The 21,840-nt window shown below is 46.9% G+C and overlaps 1 protein-coding gene across 3 annotated transcripts in view; it reads left to right on the plus strand.

Moving 5' to 3' along the window:
- The window catches only part of LOC118357505 (serine-rich coiled-coil domain-containing protein 2-like), a 75,043-nt gene that overhangs the window by 15,528 nt on the left and 37,675 nt on the right, over window positions 1–21,840 (plus strand). Inside the window, exons 1-3 of one of the 3 annotated variants that reach the window (XM_052478281.1) lie at window positions 4,131–4,683; window positions 16,353–17,873; window positions 18,145–18,350. In XM_052478281.1, coding sequence (XP_052334241.1) covers window positions 4,338–4,683; window positions 16,353–17,873; window positions 18,145–18,350 — 2,073 coding nt within the window. In that variant the 5' untranslated portion in view covers window positions 4,131–4,337. Of the gene's footprint in view, window positions 1–4,130; window positions 4,684–16,352; window positions 17,874–18,144; window positions 18,351–21,840 lie in introns of those variants that run through there. The other 2 variants (XM_052478280.1, XM_035734656.2) reach the window with 2 other exon arrangements.

The raw sequence follows: 21,840 nt of genomic DNA on the forward strand, positions 1-21,840 counted from the left end.
CCACTGACCTCAGAACCTGGCTCACTGGTCACTTGTCTGCCGGCTGGCCGGACACAGCCTGGGGTTCTTACCATCTGCTCCTCAGACCAGCCACACAACCATCTGTGCTTGCCTCAGCGGTGGCCTGGACTCAAGTTCCGTTTACTGTAAAAGGCCTTGCTTTCTTTCATTGTTTAGCCGTACGGTCAACATCATAAATAATCAATTGGCTTGGAAAAGGCCGTCTTTACACCATGACCATACCATATCAGTTCAAAGATCAAGTCGAGCATCAATTTATAGACCATATTGTCGTCATTAACCCCATCCTTTCCAAAAAAAATGATAATACAAATTGTACACGGTACAATTCCTCCTAAGGGAGGGGACTTCTGTTACATTTACGTCACTGCCGTGAATTAGAGCATGATGAATTCTCTTCCTCAAAGGATGTAGGGTGGTGACGGAGAGGTGTATACAGAACGCTGAGAAGGACTTGCCTACGCTTGTGTTTTTAATCGGCTAACCAACGTTACAGATTCATATCGGTGTCTGCTTGGATGGACACGACGTGCACGCAGGCCTAGGCTACGTCTGTCGACCCCTAATACATCAGGGCAGGGCCATCGGTAGCCTGGCTTTACATCCTTACAATCCACTGCTTATGATCCTGTCAGCCCGACTAGTCAGATACCTCTCCCTGGCCAATTCTGCTCAGCCTGGGCGGGGCCCAGCCCGACAGACGAGCTCCATCATCAAATATTAAAGCACCTGTTTTCCTCCGCCTCATGCTGGGAGCCCATTCTTCCAGACAGTATGGCCAACTGGGGAGTGTGACTGGGACAAGACATCCATCATTCATAACCTTTTTTAAAGTCAAACCAACATCTCTGAACTGAGGTGGTCAGTCAGACTTGTTTTCCCAGAGTTTGCCACACAGTCACGTTTCTATTTCTGAAGGAAAAAGGACAGGCGAGGTAATGCTTCTCTAACTCGACAAACCAGTGTTCACGTTTGTAATCGACAAGACGACAGTCTTGAGAATTCAGAGGGGAAAGATTCACATTATAGCCTCATTTCCACTGAAAGCAGACTAATGAGCTGATGCAGCAAGTGGAACCCTATCCGTGTTTCCTGCTCTTATTGAATGACGGATAAAGACGATTTCTCAAAAGTCACAGCTTCAGCAGTAGTCGCACTGAAGTCTGAAGCCTTATGGAGTTCTAGCGGGCCTGTGTGGATCCGTGGTACGTCATCCAGGACCTAGAGCTGCTAAGGCCGCTTTTTTGTTTACTGAGATTGGTTATCAGGCTCTTCCTCGTCTGGATAGCAGCTGGGTGTCTTATCATTCTCATATGACGATCTTCCTCTGTTAGACCTAGCTCTGTCTGTGGCTTGAGCCTTTTTTGCTGGTGATTTTCATTCCTGTGCTGTTTGTAACTACCCTGGTAGGTTGAGTGGGCAGCTTGATGAAAGCCAGTCAATATTTTAAATCACCCAGAAAATATACCTCTCTGATAGCACATTCATTATCAAGCATTTCACACGTTATCCAGATACTTACTGTTAGCACTTGGTGGTCTAGAGTAGCTTCCATTTGTATTCCATTGAGCCCATTTCAGCGGTTACCGGGTGTGTTTGACAGGTCATTACAAACATTTCCGCGGTTGTAACGTTCATAGAAAAACCGTCACGCACAAGCAAGAGTATGGAAGAGTCACAGGAGTAAAATTAAAGCAAAAATTAAAGGTGCGATTTATGTGACAAGTGGAGTTTGCATCCTTCACACTAAGTGGGCAGGGCATGCACGATGCGTGTGTGCGCGCGCTCAAGGCAGGAGTTAGTTTGCTGGGTATTTTAGCTTGCCCGATTAAAAAAAAAAAAAAAAATATATATATATATATATAACTTTATATTAACGAGGCAAGTCAAATTCTTATTTACAATGACGGCCTAACCCACCCTATGGGACTCCCAATCACGGCCGGTTGGTTGTGATACAGCCTCGAATCGAGCCAGGGGCTGTAGACCGATGCTCCACTCGGGAGCCCTGATCATCAGAGGCACTTCACAATCCCACATTGTCACACAGTCCCAGAAAGAAAGGTTCCCTAAAATAACCTGGCATTCACGTTAGACACAATGACTCTGTTACAATGCAGAGGATGATGAAGAGGTCTTTTTGATCTATTTATTGAACAAAGACCTGGGTTAAGCCCCAGATGGCATCCTGTTCCCTGTTTTCTGCACTCCTTTTTGACCAGGGCCCATCCTCTGTACTGTTGCGTCAAGTCATTGTGGCCATCGTGGTTTGTGGTTTAAGGGAGTGGTGTTTGTGTGTGTGTGTTCTCCCGTCCTCAGTTACAGACTAGAAGGGTGCTGCTGAAGTGAACCTGGTGACACTTTTTACATTTAAAAAAAATAATGTTAAAGCTCTGCTTGTGCTCCCTGGGTGACCTTCTCCCTCTGGACTAGAGGGCCCTTTGCCCCGGGGGTGAGAGCCACTTATAGATAGATCTTAGCCTAATAGTCATGCACGAGCTAAGGATAAGACTTCTGTGATGGATTGCTTATTGCGGCCAGACAGTGTAGTAGGTCATATAAAGTTCTATGTTGCCAATAATTAGGCTCATTTAGGTAGATTTCTGTTTTGTGGCTTTAGTGCATTTTTGTAAATGTCTAGTCGACAGGATGTTCAATCACAGCCACTCAATACATTGGGTTTTTCGTGAGCGAACCACATCCGCTGATATGTTGATTGAACTCTGAAAGTGATGCGCAAAGTAAAAAAAAAAATGTCTTAACAATTCTAGCATTGAACCCTGAAGTAAAAGGATGTGGTTTTAAGAAGAGAACTCGTTTCACGTCTCTTGGTTGACTCTAGTGTGTGTATGTGTGTACAGAACGCTGTTGAGTCAGTCTGGAAAAGCATGCTTTTAAATGCTCTCTGAAAAGCAGACACTTGGGCATGTAAAAAGGCATTGGTCGATAAAATCATGACTCCAGCCAGGCTGCGTGTCTGCTGCTGCTGCCCTCAACCTGACAATGTGACCAGTGGGAGTCATAGGGCTGAAGGGAGCCAACTGTTCTGTGTCCATGCGGTGCTTATCTATCCATCTTTAAACTTTTCAAGACTATTTCTATCCGATATCTAGGCCTAGCTCCCATCAGAATATTGTCTACCTCCTGATAGGGACAGATGAATAGTCTTAGTGGGCTTCATTTCCCTGTGGTTTGGCCCGCAGGTAGCCTACACCTTGCTCTCTTAAGACATGATGGATTGACTGTCTCTGAAATGGGAGTGAACTCGAGGGCAAGCGTTGGTGGGCATCCACACCATTCCCAATTCAGTAGGCTCTTTGTGGTGAAACAATAGTTCAGGTATAAAAACATAAGACGCCAGGCTGCCTCAAAAGTGCAAATCTATAGGCCGAGAGACTGTAGGCCTGCATTTGTCCTCCCCCGTCCATTAATCCATGTATGGATTCATCCACCACATGATTCTTGTTGCCATACCACTGGAAGTCATCACTTGGTGGGGGTTCATTGGCTAAGCAGGGTTCCAAGGAATATATGAGCATAAAGCATCACATCTTCCTGTGTTGCTGAAAGCTTTAATGTGCCCCACAGTTGTAATAGATCTCACGCTGCTCAATTGTACCTCTGCCCAACTGCCTTGACTTCTCAAGGGCTTTCTGTGTGGCATTCTGGCCCATTCTATGCTGTGTGTGTGTGTGCTGGTGAATCCGTTTCTCCTGCTGTACTGTGTGTGTGCTGTTTTAATATATATATATATTTTTTAAAGGCAATCTGTCGCAGAGATGTTGACATTGTCGTTCTGCCCCTGAACAGTCAGTTAACCCACTGTTCCTAGGCCGTCATTGAAAATAAGAATTTGTTCTTAACTGACTTGCCTAGTAAAATAAAAAATAAAATAATAAAATTGATTGCTGTGAAAGAGTGATGTCCCCTGGAATTTCTGTTAATGAGGCTTTGGCTGGCCTGCCTGTGACCTGGTTTAGTCTGACCAACCGTTGAAGTGGTGGGGTATCGTACATTGGGCCTTCAATTTAACCTAAGCGGGGAGAAGGAGTGGGAGAGAAGTGGGTCAGTGTGTGCCGGTAGAGTTGGCCTCATTGGTCACAAGCCAGGTTGGGGTCGGTCGCAAACTAACGCTACTGGCTGAACGCCTGCAGCCTTGTCATATGAGAGAAGTGAATACTGTAACCGTAATCATAGAATCACTATTTAATAATATTTCTAACAGCCAAGGTGATGGAAGGAGACCTCTAAGCTCCACATTTACTTATATTGGAAGCAGTGGAAAAGTGAAGCCTGGACCTGTGAAAGTGTAATAGATGGCTGCAAAACATCTCACTGCTCATGCAGTTCTGTGCTTGTGTGCTGCCTGCAACCCGGAGGTCACTGCAACCCGGAGGTCACTGCAACCCGGAGGTCACTGCAACCCGGAGGTCACTGCAACCCGGAGGTCACTGCAACCCGGAGGTCACTGCAACCCGGAGGTCACTGCAACCCGGAGGTCACTGCAACCCGGAGGTCACTGCAACCCGGAGGTCACTGCAACCCGGAGGTCACTGCAACCCGGAGGTCACTGCAACCCGGAGGTCACTGCAACCCGGAGGTCACTGCAACCCGGAGGTCACTGCAACCCGGAGGTCACTGCAACCGTCTTTGATTTGAGGGGTAAAAAACATATTTTCTACCGATCTCAAACAACGCATATATCTGCAATGCTTTAAGCTAGAAACCAGCTGTAAAATGTCAGAGGAAGACGCGGCTGATGCACGCAGGAATATATTTGGTTTGGCTCTGACATTCAGAAGCTTCTAAATTCGAGGAGTCATAGGAATTGGACTTTGCTCGGGAAGTAATCTTACACAATGTGTGACTGTCGCTCTCAAATGATCTATTCACTTTCTGTAAAAGTGTATGTATAATTCAATTGAGTTGATATACGTTTTAAAACATTTGGTACATTTGGGGAAAATCAGGTCAAGAATTGATTTCATAATATTTGTATTATTATTTATATATTTGCCTACCTAAAAGTTGTTCCCCAAATTAGACAAAGTCAAGCTGGTGGTGTATTTTAATATAGGCCATCTCAATAAACAACATTTTTCAAATGTGAAAAAGGGGCCCCTGAGGGGACAAAGGTTGGGAACCCCTGAGGTGGAGAGTGTTGGTTGCAGCCAGGTGCCCAGTGTAGAGTATGGAGGCTTAAGCTCATTGGCTCCCTGTGCAAACCCATTCATCTGCAAGCAATCCCTGTCCTTGGCCAACCTTGCAACACAGCAACTTTCCCCTGCAGTATGCAGCATAGCTTACTTTGTTTACTGCCACAAACACACACACATTTCCTCTGTCTGTCTCTGTCATTCACCCCTGCCCACTGCCAGTACTCTTGATGAGAAGGGGCTGATGGCTTTGAGCCAGTGCTAGCCTACACTGATTGCTGAGTGGCCCCCTAATGGATTTCCCCAGTCAGTGAGCACATCTCCTCTGCCGTGTTATATATAGGTCGTAGTGCCTCAGCAGCACTAGTAGCTAATCAAATGTGCTATATAGTTACTACTTGTGCATATTATGAAGGACCTCACAAATGCAACTGAAAATTGATTGTGTGGGTCTTGTGTAGGAAGCAGTGATAGGGAGATGTTTTGATATCAGTGGTGCAAGTTCTCGTTACTGAATCCCTGTCGCCTCTCTTTGTAAACAGAGCTCATTGCAGAGTCATTGCTATGGAAACCAAGGTAAACGATGCACAGAGACAGTGAGTTTCTCACTGCTGTGGTATAATAAGACTCGGGGCGGCTGCACATAGGCCTATGGGTGTTTTGGAGAACCACCTTCTGAGGGGCCCGATGACCTAATCTTAATTTTCTATTGAATCGATACTTTTGTGCTTCGAACCCCTTGGGAATGATTTGCCATCATACGGCGTCTGGCACATCCATGGCCACGTTGTCATCTCGTGGTTTTTGGGGTGGAGGACTGCATGCCCCTCTTGCCCCTGGCACATGTAACTTTTTAAAATAATAAAGGCCCCTGTTTGGTGGTACCCCTGTGAACACATGCCAGCCCCTACCCACCTGCCTATCATCCTCCATGCCCACTGGGCATCATCCACATGGTGGTAGTTGTCATCGGCAGGTAAGCGTTAGCCTATTATCAGTCTCCTGTAGACATAGGGAATATGGTGCTATTTGGGACGCATACACTATGTAGTGCACTACTTTTGACCAGAGCCGATAGGGAAGAGGGTGCCATTTGGGACTTGACCGTAGACCTTAATCCTCTCCTCTGTCTTCACTGTATGTCTCCCCACAGCTTCAGGCTGCGCTCAACTTGTCCTCAGAGTAGCAAATCCTGTTCAACGACATCATCACTGAACTTTAATGCATGTTAGTACATTGAATCTGTTTCTGTGGTTTTTTTTATGCTGCAACTTTGACATTGCATGCGAGGGTGACAGAACAATTTAGCCTAAAGGTTAAGGTAGATACACTCGGGAACTAGGCTCCTGTTGGCTCAGTGGCATTGGGTGAGTAGCATTGGGATAATTAGGGGTGTGGTATCTGGTATGCATGTGTATGTGGAGACGTGGTTGTGCTCCGACAAGCCCTGACTCTGTTCCTGCCCATCCCAAGTCTGCTCACAGCCTAGTCTTTTGAACAGCAGGGCACTTTAATGGGCACGTTTTAGATGGTACAGGAACGACTGCTTTCCCAGAACAGATGTTATAAATCATTTAGAGCTTACTGTGTCTCTGTTTCTCGTTAGGTTGAATAGAATATTCACAGAAAGTAGCAGACTGTTATTTTATTGCATTTGATAGTCTTTTAACTGTCAAAGTAACTGTGTAGTGAAACTCACTTTAAAAAAAGTTAATATACTGTTAACTCATACCCAAATAATGTTGTTGACTCGTCCTATACATCTATTTGTTGCCAAAGCATAAATTATTGAAAAAACACTCCCCTCAAACTTGTATCTCAAACAGACCATTTAAAAAATGCTTGCTTTTTCCAGCGGTCTACTCGCATGAATATTTGTAATGACCCTTTTATAATGGCGCTTTAGGGGAGGGATGGCTGCCGTTTTTTACGGGCTCCTAACCAATTGTGCTATTTTATGTGTTTTATTGTTTGTTGCTTCTTTTGTAGATAATATTTCTGCCGCTCTCTCTTATGACCGAAAGGAGCTTCTAGATATCAAACGGAAAAATACTGCAGCTGGAGATTACGCAATAATTGCGACGGAGGACACCAAGCGGCCACCTGGTAGATGTAGTCTCTTAAGGTCAATCTTCCAATGATATGCCTACAAATACGTCACAATGCTGTCGACACTTTGGGGAAACGACAGAAAGTCTAAGCTCATTCGTGACCCATACACAGCCATATAAGGAGACATTGGAACACAGCGCATTCACAATCTGGGGCACATCCTGTATGAAATTTCATCTTGGTTTCGCCTGTAGCATTAGTTCTGTGGCACTCACAGACAATATCTTTGCAGTTTTGGAAACGTCAGAGTGCTTTCTTTCCAAAGCTGTCAATTATATGCATAGTCGAGCATCTTTTCATGACAAAATATCTTGTTTTAAACGGGAACGTTTTTTAATCCATAAATTAAAAGAGCGCCCCCTATATCCAAGAAGTTAAGAAATCTCGCTATGCCCTCTGACAAACCACCAAACAGGCAACGCAACAATACAGGACTAAGATCGAATCCTACTACACCAGCTCCGATGCTTGTCGAATGTGACAGGGCTTGCAAACTATTACGCATTACAAAGGTAAGCCCAGCCACGGGCTGCCAAGTCACCAGCCTACCAGATGAGCTAAATGACTTCTTTGCGGTTTTTGAGGCAAGCAACACTGAAGCATGCATGAGAGCACCAGCTGTTCTGGAAGACTGTGTGATCATGCTCTCCACAGCTGATGTGAGTAAAACATTCACAAGGCAGCAAGGCCAGACTGATTACCAGGACGTATACTCCGAGCATGCGCTGACCAACTGGCAAGTGTCTTCACTGACATTTTCAACCTCTCCCTGATCTAGTCTGTAATGCCTACGTGTTTCAAGCAGACCATCATAGTCCAAGGTAACCTGCATAAATGTCTACCGACCCATAGCACTCATGTCTGGTAGACATGACGTGCTTTGAAAGGCTGGTCATGGCTCACATCAACATCATCTCATAAACCTTAGACCCACTCCAATTTGCGTACGTTCCCAACAGATCTGCAGAGCACGCAGTCTCTATTGCACTCAACACTGCCCTTTCCCACCTGTACAAAAGGAACACTTACATGAGAATGCTTTTCATTGACTACAGCTCAGCATTCCACACCATAGTGCCCATGAAGCTCATCACTAAGCTAAGGACCCTGGGACTAAACACCTCCTTCTGCAATTGGATCCTGGACTTCCTAAAGGGCCGCCCCCAGGTGCTAAGGGTAGGCAACAACACATCTGTCACGCTGATCCTCAAAACAGGGGCCCCTCAGTGCATGCTTAGTCCCCTCCCGTACTCCCTGTTCACCCATGACTGCATGGCCAAGCATGACTCCAACACCATCATTAATTTGGTCGACGACACGACAGTGTTAGGCCTGATCACCGACAATGATGAGACGGCCCATAGGGAGGAGGTCAGCGACTTGGCTGACCGGCAATTAACTTAAACATGTTTAGCATCTCCATGCTCCACTCATACATGCAGCATTACACACCTCTGAAGTGTGCCTTTTTGGAACATCTACATTTTAAAAAAGTCGAGTAAAGAAATTGAATGTACACAATCACAATAAATGCATTATTTATTTTTGTCATGAAAAAAAAATCTATTTCAGAGTAGGCCAAATCGTATTTTGTTCTCTGACTATGCGCCATGCCTTAGGCTGTAAGTTTTTTGTTCATTTAGCAGACAAGATATGCTTATAAATACATGCCTTTTATAGTAAGAAGAATATAATTGAAATTAGTTTAAATAAAATAGTTAAGATATTTTTCCCATTCCAGAGCGAGAGTGCGCACGTGGCTATGTTGAGCGTAAAAGTGATCATTTGAAACAGGTTCTTCTATATGCTAGATTTTGAGTTATTTGACAACTTTTATTTGTGAATGATACAAACATTAGAATGCCTTAGATATCAAAAGATATATGGGCTGCATGATGCGACTATTGGCTATTGCTGTGGCGATTTTAGCATGTAAATCTTGGTGGGGCAAGAAAATAAAAAATGTATGCATGCCAGCAAAGCCACTACACAACACTAAACAATACATTAATGGCTCTATAACGGTGACAAACTGTGCCCAGAAACTGTTAGGCACAACATAAAGCTGTCCCAACAGCAGAGTCCCAACACCTTACCACTGCTACAGTTCATTCAGCCTCATTTACTGCCTTTAAAACACACAAAAAAAACAACATGGCTGACTTGCATAAACAAATGTAGTTTCTACTGACAATTTGAGATGTACAAACTATGGCATAAGGGAACGACGAGCGGATAAGAGGCAATCGTTGAAATGTACAGCGACAGAATTCAGAGCATGGTGTTACTGTTCTCCCTGAACACCAAGTCAGAACCGTAGGTTAAATAACAGGGTCATATAAGCAGACAATGAAAGCGCTTACAATATTTGATTACATTTCTCTAAAACAGGCTTACAATATTTGATTACATTTCTCTAAAACAGGCTATAGGCTACATGTGCACGTGCACCACCAATCAGAACACTAGATGAAAGAGGGGAAAAGGGACCAAATTATTAGCGTGAGGCACATGGGCTACTAAAAGGTTGCTACCCAACATACACAGTATCCTGTTACACCAAGATGGCGTAGCAGTAAGTCGTCCTGTCGTATCGTCTCTTTTTCGTTTTAGATATTTTTCTTCGCATATCTTTAAAAACATTTTGCTAAACCTAAGCTTCCAAATACTCTCCTGCAATCCTCCTCACCCAATGTAGCTACTTTTCCTAAAGTATTTATATTTACTTCGGAACCGGAACTCCTCAACTGAAGCTAGCCAGCTAACCACCAGCTATGCTAGCGGTCTTCAGCTAACCGGTCATCAGCTAACCTTTAGCTCGGAAAGCTCTCGCCAGTTCGAACAACGCGACGCTAACCAGAGCATAACGGACCTATTTATTTTTTATCCCCGGATTCCCTCCGCAAACGGAACATTTTTTTCAGCTGGATCTTCACAACTAGCTATCGAGCAAAACCGCAACCCTGGTTGATTACTCCTGGCTAGCGTTTCCACCCACGTAGCTTGAAGCTAGCCCGGCCAGAGCTCCTGTGCTCCTAGCATACTCCTGGGCTTCTATACCCGGACCCACGACCGGTCTATCGATGTCACTGCATGAAGAGGAATAAACAGACTCACCCCATCGCAACGTTCTCCAAAGGCTAACTCTCTAGCCCTCGCTATCTCCTTGCTTGCTAATTTGGCATGCTAACTGCTAGCTTGTTTAGCCCAGTTCCGCTAACTACTACCTTGTTTACCCCGGCCTGCTAATCTGTTAGCTTGTTAGCACAGGCCTGCTAACCGTCTGCATCGCAGTGGCCCATATGTACTTTCTATCTCTTCCCGATTTTTAAAATTTGTTTATATCTTCCGGAAACCTGCCTCACCCAGTGTGATACGGAATCGCTATTATTTTTAATTTTTAGAACACACTCAAGAACCTCCAGAAGCTAACCAGCTAACTAGCTACAAGCTATTTAGTCATTGTTAGTTTTTTTTAACCTGGATAACACTCGCCAGTCCAGCCCCCATGCCCCATCCACCGCTGCCCCTGGACTCTGATCACTTGGCTACATAGCTGATGCACGCTGGACTGTCCATTAATCACGGTACTCCATTCTGCTTGTTTGTTTTATCTGTCGGCCCCGTTGCCTAGTCAATGCCATTTTACCTGCTGTTGTTATGCTAGCTGATTAGCTGTTGTCTCACCCACTGTTTTAGCTAGTTTTCCCAATTCAACACCTGTGATTACTGTATGCCTCGCTGTATGTCTCTCTCAAATGTCAATATGCCTTGTATACTGTTGCTCAGGTTAGTTATCATTGTTTTAGTTCACAATGGAGCCCCTAGTCCCACTCCTCATACCCCTGATACCTCCTTTGTCCCACCTCCCACATATGCGGTGACCTCACCCATTACAACCAGCATGTCCAGAGATAAAACCTCTCATCATCACCCAGTGCCTGGGCTTACCTCCGCCGTACCCGTACCCGCACCCCACCATACCCCTGTCTGCGCATTATGCCCTGAATATATTCTACCATGCCCAGAAACCTGCTCCTCTTATTCTCTGTCCCCAACGCTCTAGGCGACCAGTTTTGATAGCCTTTAGCCGCACCCTCATACTACTCCTTCTCTGTTCCGCGGGTGATGTGGAGGTAAACCCAGGCCCTGCATGTCCCCAGGCACCCTCATTTGTTGACTTCTGTGATCGAAAAAGCCTTGGTTTCATGCATGTCAACATCAGAAGCCTCCTCCCTAAGTTTGTTTTACTCACTGCTTTAGCACACTCTGCTTACCCTGATGTCCTTGCCGTGTCTGAATCCTGGCTCAGGAAGGCCACCAAAAATTCAGAGATTTCCATACCCAACTATAACATCTTCTGTCAAGATAGAACTGCCAAAGGGGGAGGAGTTGCAGTCTACTGCAGAGATAGCCTGCAAAGTAATGTCATACTTTCCAGGTCCATACCCAAACAGTTCGAACTACTAATTCTGAAAATGACTCTCTCCAGAAATAAGCCTCTCACTGTTGCCGCCTGCTACCGACCCCCCTCAGCTCCCAGCTGTGCCCTGGACACCATTTGTGAATTGATTCCCCATCTAGCTTCAGAGTTTTTTCTGTTAGGTGACCTAACTAGGATATGCTTAACACCCCAGCAGTCCTACAATCTAAGCTAGATGCCCTCTATCTCACACAAATCATCAAGGAACCCACCCGGTACAACCCTAACTCTGTAAGCAAGGGCACCCTCAGACGTCATCCTGACCAACTGGCCCTCCAAATACACCTCCGCTGTCTTCAACCAGGATCTCAGCGACCACTGCCTCATTGTCTGTATCCGCTACGGTGCCGCAGTCAAACGACCACCCCTCATCACTGTCAAACGCTCCCTAAAACACTTCTGTGAGCAGGCCTTTCTAATCGACCTGGCCCGGGTATCCTGGAAGGACATTGACCTCATCCCGTCAGTTGAGGATGCCTGGTCATTCTTTAAGAGTAACTTCCTCACCATTTTAGATAAGCATGCTCCGTTCAAAAAATGCAGAACTAAGAACAGATACAGCCCTTGGTTCACTCCAGACCTGACTGCCCTCGACCAGCACAAAAACATCCTGTGGCGGAATGCAATAGCATCGAACAGTCCCCGCGATATGCAACTGTTCAGGGAAGTCAGGAACCAATACACGCAGTCAGTCAGGAAAGCTAAGGCCAGCTTCTTCAGGCAGAAGTTTGCATCCTGTAGCTCCAACTCCAAAAAGTTCTGGGACACTGAAGTCCATGGAGAACAAGAGCACCTCCTCCCAGCTGCCCACTGCACTGAGGCTAGGGAACACGGTCACCACCGACAAATCCATGATTATCGAAAACTTCAACAAGCATTTCTCAACGGCTGGCCATGCCTTCCGCCTGGCTACTCCTACCTCGGCCAACAGCTCCGGCCCCCGCAGCTCCTCGCCCAAGCCTCTCCAGGTTCTCCTTTACCCAAATCCAGATAACAGATGTTCTGAAAGAGCTGCAAAACCTGGACCCGTATAAATCAGCTGGGCTTGACAATCTGGACCCTCTATTTCTGAAACTATCCGCCGCCATTGTCGCAACCCCTATTACCAGCCTGTTCAACCTATCTTTCATATCGTCTGAGATCCCCAAGGATTGGAAAGCTGCTGCAGTCATCCCCCTCTTCAAAGGGGGAGACACCCTGGACCCAAACTGTTACAGACCTATATCCATTCTGCCCTGCCTATCTAAAGTCAACAAACAGGTCACTGACCATCTCGAATCCCACCGTACCTTCTCCGCTATGCAATCTGGTTTCCGAGCCGGTCACGGCTGCACCTCAGCCACACTCAAGGTACTAAACGACATCATAACCGTCCATCGATAAAAGACAGTACTGTGCAGCCGTCTTCATCGACCTTGCCAAGGCTTTCGACTCTGTCAATCACCAGATTCTTATCGGCAGACTCGGTAGCCTCGGTTTTTCGGATGACTGCCTTGCCTGGTTCACCAATTACTTTGCAGACAGAGTTCAGTGTGTCAAATCGGAGTGCATGCTGTCCGGTCCTCTGGCAGTCTCTATGGGGGTGCCACAGGGTTCAATTCTCGGGCCGACTCTTTTCTCTGTATATATCAATGATGTTGGTCTTGCTGCGGGCCATTCCCTGATCCTCCTCTACCCAGACGACACCATTCTATATACTTTCGGCCCGTCATTGGACACTGTGCTATCTAACCTCCAAACGAGCTTCAATGCCATACAACACTCCTTCGGTGGCCTCCAACTGCTCTTAAACGCTAGTAAAACCAAATGCATGCTTTTCAACCGATCGCTGCCTGCACCCACATGCCCGACTAGCATCACCACACTGGATGGTTCCGACCTTGAATATGTGGACACCTATAAGTACCTAGGTGTTTGGCTAGACTGCAAACTCTCCTTCCAGACCCATATCAAACATCTCCAATCGAAAATCAAATCAAGAGCCGACTTTCTATTCCGCAACAAAGCCTCCTTCACTCACGCTGCCAAGCTTACCCTAGTAAAACTGACTATCCTACCAATCCTCGACTTCGGCGATGTCATCTACAAAATTGCTTCCAACACTCTACTCAGCAAACTGGATGCAGTTTATCACAGTGCCATCCGTTTTGTCACTAAAGCACCTTATACTACCCACCACTTCGACTTGTATGCTCTAGTCGGCTGGCCCTCGCTACATATTCGTCGCCAGACCCACTGGCTCCAGGTCATCTACAAGGCCATGCTAGGTAAAGCTCCGCCTTATCTCAGTTCACTGGTCACGATGGCAACACCCATCCGTAGCACGCGCTCCAGCAGGTGTATCTCACTGATCATCCCTAAAGCCAACACCTCATTCGGCCGCCTTTCGTTCCAGTACCCTGCTGCCTGTGACTGGAAAGAATTGCAAAAATCGCTGAAGCTGGAGACTTTTATCTCCCTCACCAACTTCAAACATCAGCTATCTGAGCAGCTAACCGATCGCTGCAGCTGTACATAATCTATTGGTAAATAGCCCACCCATTTTCACCTACCTCACCCCCACAGTTTTTATTTATTTACTTTTCTGCTCTTTTGCACACCAATATCTCTACCTGTACATGATCATCTGATCATTTATCACTCCAGTGTTAATCTGCAATATTGTAATTATTCGCCTTCCTCCTCATGCCTTTTGCACACATTGTATATAGACTCCCCTTTTTTCCTACTGTGTTATTGACTTGTTAATTGTTTACGCCATGTGTAACTCTGTTGTCAAATCCCCATCAAGACAAAAAAAGACATGTCATCTGTTAACACTGGAATAGTGAATCGAGGCCACTTTCCTGCGGGTACGTTTTTCTCATGTTGGGTATGCTTTGCCAATTTATTTTGTTATGCCACAGATGATATTTTGCCCAAACTGTGTATGCCATGGGCTCTCCAAACCTGTTCCTTTAGCTACCCAGTGCTTCACTTGGGAAACCAAGTGAAATCTGTTCGGGAACATCGATAGTAACATGTTTTCACAACGCTACATATTTCATCAAACATGTTGACAGCCCCTCTCTCTGCGAGAACGTAATGAAAGAGAGTGGCGGAGATGGAATCACAGTGAGAGTTGCTGTAGCTAAAAGTAATGTCAGTCTATTAATTATGGGAAAAAAAGCCCTATTACTAGACTATTCAAAATCGAAAACAAATTGGGCAATTGTATGTTTAATCTGATTTAGTTTAAATTGGGCTAGACAAATTATGTACCAAAGATCTTACATCAGTATTTAAATGTTTTTTCTTCCATGTGTAAATACTGTTGGCTATGTTACAACAGCACAATCATTATTTTAATCATTTGTTTTTTCGGGCTCATGTATAGGCCTATTCTCATGCGTGAGCTCTAATATGCATATGAGTGTTTTGAATGAATCATCCACTTAGAAATCGCTGTCCATTTCATTGTTAGCCCACAACCATGTTTTCCACTCTTTCAACCTATTGTTGAACTTCTTTCTTCAAATTGATCAATCGCAGTGCGGTTAGTTTTCCATTGTATTTGCATGAATGCATTGATGTCAGAGTGGCTAGAGGGACAATAGAGCCCTGCGTACCATAGTGTGTTAAAGGAGATTACCATGACTCGACAGTCATGTAGATTTTTACTGCGTTCATGACTGCCAGGCTGGTGGTAATATGGTCTCCTAAACAGCCCCAGTAGTGCATAAGGCCCAGTACATCCCTGGGGCAAAGCTTCCTGCCATCCAGGACTTCTATACCAGGCGGTGTCAGAATGGCCCTAAAGATTGTCAGAAGAGTTCAGCCACCCAAGTCATAGACTGTTCTCTCTGCTACCGGACAGCAAGCTGCAAGTAGGTCTGAAAGGCTTCTACCCCCAGGCCATAAGACTGCTGAACAATGAATCAGATGGCCACCCGGACTACTTACATTGACCCCCTTTTTTATGATGCTGCTACGCGCTGTTTATTATCTATGCATAGTCATTTTGCTTCTACCTACATGTACATTTGACCTTAATCACCTCGACTACCTCGCACGTTGACTCTGTACTGGAACCCCCTGTATATGGCCTCGTTACTTTTTTTACTTTAAAAAGTTAAAGTAACTTTATTTAGCGTTTTCTTATTCTGCATTGTTGGTTAAGGGCTTGTAAAGTAAGCATTTCACTGTAAGGTTGTATTCGGCGCATGTGACAAATTAACATTTGATTTATACGCCAACACCATTCTGTTGGGTACATCCACATCTTTCCAACACAAAAGCATATTTTTGACACACAACAAACAATTTGGAAGGAAAACTATTTCACTCATATTGTAATGAATTATAGGTCATATTTCATAGCAATCTGGAAACACTGGACAGTTACTTTCACGTCTACCTCTGTAAATGTCCATTTGTGTTTAGAAATAACATGTTTTGGGGGTGTTTTAATCTTATCACGACATGTTCTCACCGCTTTGGTTCTCTCTCTTCCCCTTTCTCATTCCTTTTCCTCTTGTTCTCGCTTCTCACTCCCATTTCTCTCTCTCTCTGTCCTTCTCCTGTCCGCCGTCTCTCTACAGCTCAAGCCAGCCCAGCACACCCATGGTCCAGCAGGCAGCTGATGGAAGATCCGGTTCCCAACGTGCCCACCATGGTCTCCAGGCTGCCCAAGTTTGGTTCGCGCCCCGCGGCTGTGGCTGCCACCGCCCCACTGACCAATGGGACCCGCCACCAACCCGTCTCCAGCACCACGGGCAAAGGGTTACCCACTGCCACCACCAGGCAGAACGGGACAATGCGGATGCCCCCCCCTTCCTCTCTGAAGGGGAAAGGAGGAGAGGCTGTGGAGAGGGGGATGGACTCGGGGGAGGAGGGTGGAACTGGAGGTGGGCATCACCTCCGACAACCGCAGCCCTCACCAGCGGCGGTACGGGAGATTAAGAAGCCATCCGCCATGCCTGCCACGGCTAAGGTACGGGGGTGTGCTTCTGTGGTATCCTCCAACAGCCCTAGAACTATACCCTCCAAAACTGGGCCTCATGGGGCCATCCCCAAACAGGCATTGTCTGGACAGAGTCTCTGCAACGGCAAAGCGGGCCTCAGCGGCCAGACAGGTGGTGATGGACGGTTTGGGTCTGGGAATGGCTCCCTCAGGCGGGGCCAGAGCTGTGGTTCGCCCCACAGCAACCTGACCAGCAGCCTGTCCCACTCCCAGTCCAGCGACAGCCTGGAGACCGCCTCGGAGGAGAACATGGTGCGCTCCCGGAGCCTCACCCACGTCAAGAGGATCCCCTCCCCCACCCAGCCGCCCATCATCCGCTCCTACTCCTTCAACAGGGCCTCAGAGCTTACCAAGGAGCTGCCCAGGCCTCTAGCCAAGTCCCGACTGGTCAAGACATCGCCCCTAACCAGACCGACACCTGTGCTGAGTAGTGCGGGGCGAGGGAACGGCCTACACCTCAGTAAGGGTGGACATGGACTAGCAGCAGGCAGGGCTGTGGTGGGAACAGCTAGCTGCATCTTGCCCCCCACCACACTGAGGAATTCCTTACTCCCCAGTTCAGCCTCCTGCAACACCAGGCCCTCGGCCCTCAGATACAGGTTCACACGGCCCTCACTTATCAAGCAGCCTCGCCCCATCTTGGCCACCTCCACCGAGAAGGTCCAGGGCAACACAGAGGAAAGCGAGGGGAGGAAGAACTCGGTGGAGACACCCCCTGTCACCCCAGACCCATCCAGCAACACTGACAGCCCAGGGAGCACCCCAGAGTGCGTAACGGAAGGCCTGCAAGAGGAGCCTACGGCCCCCAGCGGGGTGCGTCCCCTGGGGGAAGGCCTGGAGGACATGTCCCTCTCCTCCACCTCCTCCCTGGAGCGCAACGATACCAGCGAGGAGTACATGGACGACTTTGACAACCTGGGGAACGGAGGAGACGGCATTCTGCTGCTCCCTGCCCGTGATGGAGGGCTCGACCAATCACACTCTGTCTTGGCAGATGATGACAACGCCGACCTCATCCACCGTCACGGTGGCACCTCCATGGCGGGCCTTAACAGCTTCCTGTCTGACAGTGTAGACTGGGCCGGAATGGGACTCACTGGTAAAATTTCACATTAATCCAAATAATTGACTTTTTAAAGTCTAAGGGACGGTTTCCCAGACACAGATTAGGCCTAGTCCTGGACTAGAAAACACTATCAATGGAGAACATCCATCGGCGATGCGTTTTAATCCAGGACTCCAGGCTTTATCTGTGTCTGGGAAGTGGGCCCTAAATGACATACGATACTAACTAAAACAAATGAACCAGATCTCCCTCAGTGATTAGGTAGCAGGTGAGTAAAACCTCTTCTTTCTCCTCTCTGTTATAGGGGGTAGAGGGGGCTTAGGGGCGTTGTCTCGGCGTGCTAGTCAGGCCCTGTCCGGGGGTGCAGACTACCCCCTCGGCTCTTCCCTCGACCTGTCTCCCTCAGACTCCGGCTCGGGGGGGACCTACATGTGGGACGAGGAGGGTCTGGAGCCCTTGGGGACCACCACACAGCCCTGTGGGAGCTACAACTCAGACCTCAACAGCATGGTAAGTCTGGAAAGAATACAACGTATTCAACATTTCTAGTGAGTTGACCACGAAGAAATTCATTCTATGGAATTGACAGATCTCAACAGAATGGATTAAGATTTCATTCGTCATTGGAATGATAGGCGTTGCTCTTCAGTAGTACTTCGGTTAGTAATGTGTGTGGGTGGGTTAAAAGCCCAAGTCAAATTTCGGTTGGACCAATAAAGTGATTTTCATCCCCACTGCGAGTGTGTTGGAAAACGAGTAGGATATGTGTTTCTGTTTTACTGATTGTCTAATCCCTGCTGACTGTCATAATGTGCTTAACCTTTGCCCAGTTAACTTTAACTTTTTAATTTACACACCTTTATTAATAGTCAGTGTTTCACTTTCCTCGCTGCTGGCAAGTACTTCCGTTCTATAGAGTTTCCAGGGTGATTTGTATTCTAGAGGGGCAAGGGTTGTCCTGCTGACTTTGACCTAAATGAGCTCACTGCCGGGCACTGTTTCTGTGTGGGCTCCCTGCCCACGGGATCTCACTGTCCCCAATCTGACGTCAATACTCAGGACATTGAGCTACAAGACAGGTCTTCAATGGTGCTGCTATTTCTCTGCCCAGTGTACTGTATGCAGGCAGGGCTTTTGCCTTTGCGCTGTGCCACTCTGCTCCTGTACAACACAGCTACGTAGTTGTCTAGTTTCCTCTAATCTGATTGAATGCTTTTAAAATACACCCTTCCTTCCTCATCACTGATCTGAAAGTGATCGCATGGTCTCCAACCTATTGCTTTCACCAATCTTGGAGTGTCAGATCAGTCATGAAGGAAGGAAGGAGTCAGGGCCTTGTCCTGCCTCCCGAAAGTAAGAACCCAATTTCCTGGGTTCCAGCCAAAGAATCCGTTCAATGATCTTTCCTTGAGGGAACTCATTGGCTGTTGCCCCATGTGATTTTCCCTGCTGTTTCACAGCAGCCTATCACTTGGCCAGAGAGGAGGACGCAGCCTCAGTACCAGAGGCAAGCGGAAGGATGACAGTGTAGTTATTACTGTGTGACGTGGCCTACAGGAGCAGCTTTTTACCCTTCTCCTCTCATCGATAACAGAGGAACTCCATTTTTATATGGAGGAAAATATGGGGACAAAAAGTACATTTTTTTTTTGTATTCCTGGAGGCTCATAATAAGTCAGTGACTCAGACAGTGGGTCCCATCTCTGAAACCACCCAAGTTCAGGACACAAAGCACTTCTCTGAAAAGTGCTGAATCACCTCTCCTTGGTTAGGGCAATGTTGGAAGACAAGCTCCAATACACATTGCAGCTCTCATTTCCAGGCATTTGTTTTCGCTTGGTCATGTAAAAGACCTGTTTTAGCTTCTTTTGCTTTTGTTTCTCTGTTGGAAATGATCTCCTTTACAGGCCAGCACCCCCTAAAAGCTGTTTTGTGTTCTTAGTTCACAGCTCTTTGCCTCTTTCCTTTTTCTCAATACTGTGTTTTTTTCCCCCCAACGCAGCTAATCCGCCTCTTACTGTGATCCGGGTTAGGCTGTATTTAGTCTGATAATGTGGGGATTTTCCAGGAAGCACACCTTTGGACTGCACAGACATATTAATGTGACGTTGTCCGCAAGTTGTAATCATTTGAGTCAAGGAGTTGTGTGACCCCATATAATCTAAAAACATTAGCCTATAATCATGTCATGGATTGGATCTCATAGTCTTTTCATATCTGACCCGCAGCTAATAATCAGAGCCATAAGCACACTGGTGCATATTGTTTGGTAGCCTACGTTGAAAGTGGTACTTGAGCGACCTCTACAGGAGACTGTAAGTACTGCAACGGCTGCACTCTGAACAGAAGGCTTTTACATTATGCTGTCTCTGTGCAGTGCAGAAGAATCACGCTAGAGGGTAGCATTGGTCAGCAAGTGTATCCACACACAATAGGCTATTACTGTTAGTAAATGTGTCGGGAAGATGAGCAATGTTATTAGTTTCTATTTATTGGAAATGCTGTACTGACGCCGGAGGCAGTGGTTGAAAGCGACAAAACTTAATTCAGAAAATTAAACAGAAATAAATCCAATATAGGAGATTCCTTCACTATTAAGGAACATCAAGTGGAGTTAATTTCCCTGCGGTCTGAACTTGGAACTGTCAAGAGTAGTTTTCCACAAAATGTGTCACCACCCTAAAAGGCGCTGCATCGTCAATCCGACGCCTGCGGTGGCCGTAGAGTATTTACTGCGATTACGGCCTCTGCAGAAGTCAAGGCATTTCTACTTATTGCACTTCGCAGAGCTGTTGTCAAGGAAGTGCGTTTGTGCTTATACTGGACCTCCCGCCCCCACCTACCATCAACCAATCATGTCAACGTGGAAATATACAGAGCCCTCCGCATTGTTACAACATTTGGGCGGCGCACGGTCATGCGGTATGGGGCACAATTTTGCCCTCTGCCTGCCTCCAACCACATTTACGGAAATGGACTTTGAAGATAGCAGTGATCTCATTATAGAGAAATGGAGGGAATGAACAAGATGGAGATGGGGGAGAGGGGCAGCGAACAAGTGTGTGTTAGAGAGACGAGGGGGAGACTTTGGGAAAGAGGGAGTGAACACAAGCGAGCGAGAGAGGGAGGGGGGCGATGGGGTGAGAGAAAGGAGAGACTGTGTGAGAGATGGAGAATAGAATGTGAGAGAGACTGTAGAGATGTGGGATGCTAGCTAACAGACAGGCAGGCAGATATGCAGCCAGTTCCCCTGGTTAGTGTTGGAGCCGCAGGCCTCCTGCTGTCGCGGAGAGGTGCTAATGCACTAACACAGAACCACGCCGTCGCTGCCCAGCTCTGAAACTGTCGCTTCTGCAGCTTCCCGTCACGCTGAGGGAATTGCCTTCCTGAAGGAAATTAAATGTATTTTGACTATCTGCAGGGGTATGATTAAAGTCAAATCATTTTAATTTGGTCTGCGATTGTGACATGATCAGGCCCCGCTCACTCGCCGCGGTTTCTTCAGATTAGCATTGAAAAATGAAGGCCTCCTGTGCTACTCTCTTTTAAAAGAGGACTGAGAAAGCAGTGCTGCTTCGCTAGGGACTGAGAGAGGAGTGCTGCTTCACTAGGGACTGAGAGAGGAGTGCTGCTTCGCTAGGGACTGAGGGAGGAGTGCTGCTTCGCTAGGGACTGAGAGAGGAGTGCTGCTTCGCTAGGGACTGAGAGAGGAGTGCTGCTTCGCTAGGGACAGAGAGAGGAGTGCTGCTTCGCTAGGGACAGAGAGAGGAGTGCTGCTTCGCTAGGGACAGAGAGAGGAGTGCTGCTTCGCTAGGGACAGAGAGAGGAGTGCTCCTTCGCTAGGGACTGAGAGAGAAGAGTGCTGCTTCGCTAGGGACTGAGAGAGAGAGGAGTGCTGCTTCGCTAGGGACTGAGAGAGAGGAGTGCTGCTTCGCTAGGGACTGAGAGAGAGGAGTGCTGCTTCGCTAGGGACTGAGAGAGGAGTGCTGCTTCGCTAGGG

The sequence above is a fragment of the Oncorhynchus keta genome, chromosome 24, assembly GCF_023373465.1.
Source record: "Oncorhynchus keta strain PuntledgeMale-10-30-2019 chromosome 24, Oket_V2, whole genome shotgun sequence".
Lineage (NCBI taxonomy): Eukaryota > Metazoa > Chordata > Actinopteri > Salmoniformes > Salmonidae > Oncorhynchus > Oncorhynchus keta.